General features: G+C 37.7%; 1 protein-coding gene across 1 annotated transcript in view; it reads right to left on the bottom strand.

Moving 5' to 3' along the window:
- BAZ1A (bromodomain adjacent to zinc finger domain 1A) overlaps positions 1-3,500 on the bottom strand; it is a 57,981-nt gene extending 54,481 nt beyond the window's left edge. The window contains exons 1-2 of the mRNA XM_035902042.1: positions 3,487-3,500; positions 3,045-3,323 (exon numbers count right to left, since the gene is read on the bottom strand). Coding sequence (XP_035757935.1) covers positions 3,045-3,323; positions 3,487-3,500 — 293 coding nt within the window. The remainder of the gene's footprint in view (positions 1-3,044; positions 3,324-3,486) is intronic.
- Between the last annotated feature and the right edge of the window lie 3,804 nt (positions 3,501-7,304).

The following is a 7,304-nucleotide window of genomic DNA, read 5'->3' as shown; positions in this document are numbered from 1 at the left end:
AACTCTTCCTAGATCACCTGTCTGTTGCTTACAGTACTACATACTACTTCATATGCTCAAGATAAAAACATTTACATTCAACCAAAATGCTAACCCTTCTAGTGTTTAGGTTCCCTCCCATTTACTTTGTTCAAAGTCTAGAAACTGCATCAAAGCAATCTATCCTACAAGAATATTACATGTGCAAAATTGGGAGCTATAAACTATCAATATTTTTAGAATATATAATATCAATAATTTAATTGCTTGAGCAACCCCATGGTTACACAAGCATTATGTTGTAGGCTTCACATTAAATGATGTACAGAGCTCAGATAACTAGCCAACCTGCTGACATTGCAGTGCAAAAAGCTTCATACATAAATACAGTAGAAGAGTTAACAATGCCACAACACAACTGGGTTTTCGTGATCTGCCAAATGCTGTTGGTCTCACAGAATGCTATTACACTATAGATGGGCTGTGACCATTTCTGCTAGAAAAGATCACAAAAACATAGCTGCACAAAACAAACATGCGCAAATCGCTCTGCTGAACAGCTGTGTTATTTAAAGTTGGTATACTTAATCCCCAACGTAGTACTTCAAAATATAGGTCAAAGCCAACTGTTAATTGGGCAAAAGAATAACTATGCCTCACCTCCTCCCACTTTGTATTCTTTAATTATGTATCTCCAAGCAAAAAAAAAAAAAAAAAAATCCTTCTGCATTACCATGTTATTTGCACTTGTTTCCTAGATTTAGTATTAAAGGTCTGAACTAGCTCTCTGCTATACATTTGCCTAGACTATCAGTGGCATGCAATCAGCTAAGGCGAATTTTTCATGCTTCATTTTACCAGACACAAATTTATACTTCTGTAGTTTTAAAACATACAATCTCTAGCAGGTTAATTTTTGATGGAATTAGATTTTATCTAAATCTTTGGCATTTTGAATGCTATCTAGCCCACCCCAAAGGCTTAAGAAACTTAGCTTATATCCTACTAATATATTGATCTGTGGAAGTAGAACATAAACACAAAATTGCTAGATATGTATCTCAACACAACTTTGAATAACCGAGAAGATTGAATTAAAGGCTGGTAAAAAATGATAGTGCTATCTTCATGAGATAGAATCATATCACAACTTTATCTGAGCAGAAGTTAGCTTACATGGTAAGTAGAAACCATTTTGTTACAGCAGCCTTAAAAACTGATTTATGATGGTCTAAAAAGAAAAGTGAAAAGGATTCTTAATTTCAGAAGACAAAGAAACAAGACAGACTTGTTTTTATTGCATATAAGCCTTCCTTTCATTTAAACTTTGAAAAGCTAAGATACATATGCATAAATATTTTAGTGAAGAGTTTAGGGAAGTAAGAGAAAGACAGGAGGGTTGTTCTTGGGGAAGGAAGTTTGTTAAGCATTCGTTTTGCTATTAGTTTGGAAACTGACAGTATCGTCAAAGACAAAGGCATTTCATTGACCAAACGAAAACCCAACAGCTGAACTACACTGACAGTTCATAATATTCAGGTTTCTAGTTAAAGAAACCGAACAAAGAAACCCACCAACCCAACTTATTCTCCAAGCAAAATGACTGTGGGTAACCTGGGTCTAGACATTAGACGTGTATATAGATGAGAAAGATAGAAAAAAAATTTTGGATATAGCTTTTCTGTACAGAAAGCAGTAACTCTACTGAAGTTGTTCTTGTCCTGGCTTTGCAGACTGGGACTTCACTGGTTGAAAGGAATAGAGCAGGGAAGAGATGGAAAGCTTTTCTATGAAACACTGACCTTATGTACATACCCATACAAATTTGCTTACAACTTATCTCCTGCAGCACATCAACAGATATTTCTTCCTGGTGTAGTACAAAATTTGCCTTAAGTAAGATCTGGATCAGTCACTAAAAAAACTCAGAGAGAATAGCTATGTTCTCCAATGACCACTTTGAACCCGCCCACTCCTATCACCCAATATACACCAGATTACGTGCGGAGACCTCAGGCTACCCACACAAGCCGATAGGTTGTGCCCCGTCTACTCTGCAGTGTAAGCTGGCACCTTCCTCCTGAAAGAGGCAAAACAAAACAACCCCACAAACAAACAAACAGCAACAGCTGAACCCACAAAGGCTTTAGGACACATTCTGCAGGTATTTCCAAGCTGAGCACGTTTAAGTCTTTCCCATTTTACACCTCAGGCAGGTGAAACTGCAAACTCATTTCAACAAAACATGGACCTTTTCTAGCCCTCTCCCAGAAGCTGCTTTAAAGAAAGACTCAAGCTTTGTGTTGTAAAACAACTTATACTACAGAGCATATGTACCAATGATATGAGAAAGAAAGCATCTGAAGTTCAAAATTCCTCCAAGTTTTTAATCAATCTAAAATAATAATGAAAACACTTGCAATATATATGTCAGTATAAGAGTAAAAATAACACTGAGTGGGGGGGAAAAAACCAACATTGCACTAAAACCCAGATAGCATCTATTACAAACATTTTATGATTAATTCCCTGCTTCTCTGAGAACGCAGTCACAATTTTCACCACTACCTAAAAAGCAAAATCCAACTTTCATTGGTTCTTTATGCTTTCAATAGTTCCACCATTCTGAGTACACAAAACACCACATGATTAATTACATTCTGGATGATTTCATCAAAACTTTCATATGATTTTTAATTCATAGCTTCCCCTAGTTTCTCATTAAATCTCACTCAACAACCCACCTTTCTCACACCAGGGGAGTGGTATTCCTTTGCAAATTCACTACATGGACCAAAAAGCTACAGTGGCAAGACCCGAGCAAGCTGTCCTGCCTCTACAGCTGCGTCTAAACTAAGGAAAGAGATACCAAGCCCAGCAATACAATCCTACTCTTAATTAAAGCGGGGAGGAGCAGTAACAGTATCACTAGCTTAAGCATCACACCTCCCTTCAGGTGTCTTTGATGGAATTTATTACCCTGATTTTTGGTTTAAAACAAGCGCACACAAAAACCACCCACACCAAACAAAAAGAAATACATGTTTATTTTTACATATACTTACCTTGCACCATTGTTTCTAACTACTTCCACTGTTTCACCGACAAAATACCGATCCTTGACATAAGCAAAGATTTCATCACAGATCTCATGAAGTCGGGAGCGATGGGTAAGGGTGGCCAAGTAGAGAACTGGAATGATTAGTGCCTCTGGAAAGCTTTGAAGATTGTGTCTGGCTTTCTTCTCCGATTCCAGTGCTTCCTGATATGTGAGTCCTGGTTTACCTGTGACAGCACAGCTCCACACAAGGCTGTTGCACAGTATGGTGCGTTCAAAAAAATCACTGAAAAGACAGAGGGTGGGGAAGAGAGAAAGAAAACGGTTGAGTTCTGATAAACATTTTCAATTTGCTCGCTATTAATACAGCAGCAAATTTCTTTTACAAGCCTGAGATGCAAAGGCAGCCCTACTCCTGTACAGGTTGTAGAGAATCAAGGGTTATTCACCACTCTTTAGCCATGGTGTGGTAAATTGCTACTGTAAAACCAAAGCCTCCTCTCTCTACAGACTACAGTAACAGCATCAAGACCTAGAAGTGCTGCAAACAAATATTTACATATAAGAAGCCTTCTGCATAAGAATAATCACACTGAGTTTAATAGGTGTCATATCCTCCTCACATCCCTCACATTTCCACAAATATTTGCAAGAGGAGGGCCTAAAACTGTACAAACATAAAATAACCTTAAGATCACAGAAACATGTCGAAACTTGAATAGGTTTCAGATTTTGAGTGCCCTAGCTCACAAATGAAAAGACGGGAGAGGTAAAAAATTAATGTCAAGTAGTTCTCTAAATAGTTTGTATTCCTTCACTGTTTGCATTGCTCTTGGAAAAAGCGTTAAACTATTTTTGCCTACAGATTTTTCTCTTCCCTTGTTCCATCAGCAAGTATTGATTCGCCTCCTTCCATCATTTCCAATTAATGCTAAAATTACACTGTTATTGCTTACTTACTACTTGTTACACTGGAATCAAGAAAAATAGCTTTAATTAATCAATATCTGTCAATTTTTGACAGGTATCAGAAAAACAGCAGTTTGTTAAAACACTTTCTAGATGAAGTAGATGATGTAGCTATTCACAAAACCATGTTAGAACACATATGCTATGGGTTAGTGACTGGACAGCAGAGCAATCTTTCAATATGCTCCAGTTCGGACAATGGTTTTTATTTGCCTTCCTTTAAAAATCTTAACGGACTAGTATTGATACGCATGCAACACACAACATGACAAACTGAGTTTTGTTTTGCCTTGTATCAGTTCAACATAGTTATTTCGAGGCAGACACACAGTCCTTTCAGAACACTGCATGCTACACGAGATAACTATACTGCAGTTTCAATCCTTCAAAAAAAAAAAAAAATTTATCCTGCGTAGTATTCCAGTTTTAAAAGGATAGAACTATTCCAATCATTCTAGCGATGGGGTTAGAGAATTGGACAGTTCACACTCGGAGCTCTTTCTTGCAGGTTCCCTGTAAACTAGCTGGCAAACGTGCACCAGTTAGACTGATGCAAATGATGTTCACTGCAGATGGACAGATGAACCATAACGTTTTGTAAATGAAAATGGAAATTCCAGATTGAGGACAATGGAGGGTCCTGGCTCAGATAATCCTTTGTATGTGTATGAACACAGGATTCCTCCGAGTGAGAAAGATGCTTTAGGAACAACAAGAGCTGTGAGAAGGGGAAAAGAACCGAAGAGGAAGGGATATATTATCTGAATAGTATTTAATAGCTACAAAATTTCAGATTTTTGTATCACCTGCATCTCCTTATTATATTTGACAGTACCTGGGTCTAACACTCATAAATAATAAGGAATAATTTGGGTTTGCTTATTCCAAAACAAGAAAAGGAGAAGAACAAAGGAGAAAATGAGAGAAATTATTCTTCAACATATGAAGAACGGACGATTGTCAGTCATTCTTTGTGCATAGGACAGAATATTCTTTTTCTGCTGTCAACCATGGTGAATCAGTATCTTTAAGGTACAGAATAGTTACTTAAATATCTTAAAGAACACATTAGACTATTTTTTTAAGGTGATAGAATACATAAAACATGATCTCTTCAGGTCTCTTCCTGCCCTACATTTCAATACTTCCGTATGAGATTTGCAGTAATTTTTAAGCAGTCTTACTGACTTCAATGGATAAAGAAACATTTACTCAAGCCTTCATGCAGCTGTGTGCCTCTACATGTATTTTTGTGTCCCACTTGCCGAAGAGGTTCTTGATAATTCTCTTTAGCCAGGAAGAGAAAACCTCCTTAGGAGTTAATAAAAAACGTACCAGAATTTTCAAAAATTATTGAAGTTAAGGGCGGGGGGAGTGAGGGGGGGAAAGCGAAGGCAGAGACGGAGGGAGAGCCCGGGGCTGACGCTGGCAGTGTCGCTTTAAGAGCTGCTGTTATTCTTTGTGAGGGGACACCGGGCAGTCATGCTATTTAAAGGAACAGCATTGAACTTACAGCGGGGAAAAAAAAACCACCACAAACCTAAAAAAAGAAAAAACCCACCAACAAACCCCTCTCTAAAAATTTTACAAGTGCAAAATTCTAAGGTTACTTTAACTGAAACATATTTGAGGAAAACATTTTTCCATTTGCATACAAGCGTAGTTTGTGTATCTAGTTTCGTTCTCCCTCATTTCCTCTTTTGTTTTGTGTGGATTTTTCCCCCGTGAACTTACAGGGAAGAAAAAAAAAATTACATTCAGTTTTGAAAGCATTATTTGTCTTTAGCTAGTCGTTACCTATAGCACATCAAAGCCATCTGTGGCTTAGTCTGTTAACACAGTTTTATTGCAATGTTTTAATGATCTCGCTTTAACTTGGTTTGAGAGAGAGGAGAGAGCAAAATCCCAACAGTATAGCCGTAGATGTTACTTGTAGTAACTCTTTTCTGTTCCTGGCCCTCTCCGGTGCATGCCAGTTATCACAAAAAGATTTAGGAAGAGCAGACACAACAGCTGCCAAACCAAGGGAACGGTAGCAGCAGCAGCAATTCCCTTTCTCTTTAAGTAAAGAGTAATAAATAACGCACTTGATCATATTCTACACTCAAATTCACAGTCGGAAGGGCATCTGCTGCTGCATCACATCTGAAGCCTCATCTACATCGTTATCTAGGGTATTACAGCCTTCGGGGCTTCCTCGCTGGGTCAAGATCTCTGTAACTCTTGACAACATGGAGAAGGAAGATCATACAAAACACATCCACAAAGCTCACTTGCACAGTCCCATCTGCCTAAGAGAAGTCACACGGGACGGCAGCGCCCTGCTGAAGATGTCCACATCAGCTCAACTGCTCGAGGAGCGGGGGCTAAAAACCGAGTCATCTTTGTAGTAAGTAATTAATGCTGACTTCTCAGCTGGATGTCTTTTTTCCATTTACATTATATAGCTAGTTTTCCATGCAAGGTAAGGTAAACAGCAAAATTACCAGCAAACCACTGACAAGTAGTTTAATACTGCCACTTGGTAGGTATTTGATAGGAAGCAGTTCATTACCAGAAGCTAGAAATGACATTACTTGCAATCTCTGTGATGACTGCACTTGCAATGGATATAAAAATCCAGCCTAGAAATGACACATGCCTTTTGCTTGAACTAACCAAGTATTCCCATTGAATCCAAGATCTACTGCATTTTTAGTGTGCTTCAAAACCATGTTTGTTTCAAACCATTTACATTCATTCATTTTCTTAGCATACCTTAAAAACAAGTTGGGGGAGGGTGTTCTTTTTTTAAACAGCAGAAATATAAATCTGAGAACGTAAAAAGATGAGAAAGTCATGTTAAGTGAAATTTGAGAGAGAGGAAAAAGCAGGAAAAAAGTAGGTCTATGGAATGACTAATTTGTAGTAATTGTTATTTTTAATGCTGAAACCCCTACGAGCCTTTAATATAGAATCTATTTGGTCTATGGTAGGAGGGTAATCGCCAAAGACCAACTCTACCATTCTGGATCACAAAAGTGTTCTTGTACTCTGCCTTATCTCCAGAAGCGGTCAATAACACATATTACAAAATAATGCACAAAAGGAACAAACAAAAAAGAAAAACCTGAGAAAGAGACATTTATTCCTTAATATTTACAGGTCAATTATGCATGAAGGAATAGATTTCAAGTTATGAGTTTCTCTTCAACAAAACAGAAAAATCCCCCTAATTTAACTAAGGGCACTTCTAAAAGCCTTTTGAACAGATCTCTTTTTAACTGTAACTAAAAATTCCACAGGCCAATCTACAAAG

The sequence above is a fragment of the Egretta garzetta genome, unplaced genomic scaffold, assembly GCF_000687185.1.
Source record: "Egretta garzetta isolate BGI_Z169 unplaced genomic scaffold, ASM68718v1 scaffold79, whole genome shotgun sequence".
Classification (NCBI taxonomy): domain Eukaryota; kingdom Metazoa; phylum Chordata; class Aves; order Pelecaniformes; family Ardeidae; genus Egretta; species Egretta garzetta.
The sequence above is the reverse complement of the archived record's forward strand: the minus strand, read 5'-3'. Positions and strand labels throughout refer to the sequence as shown.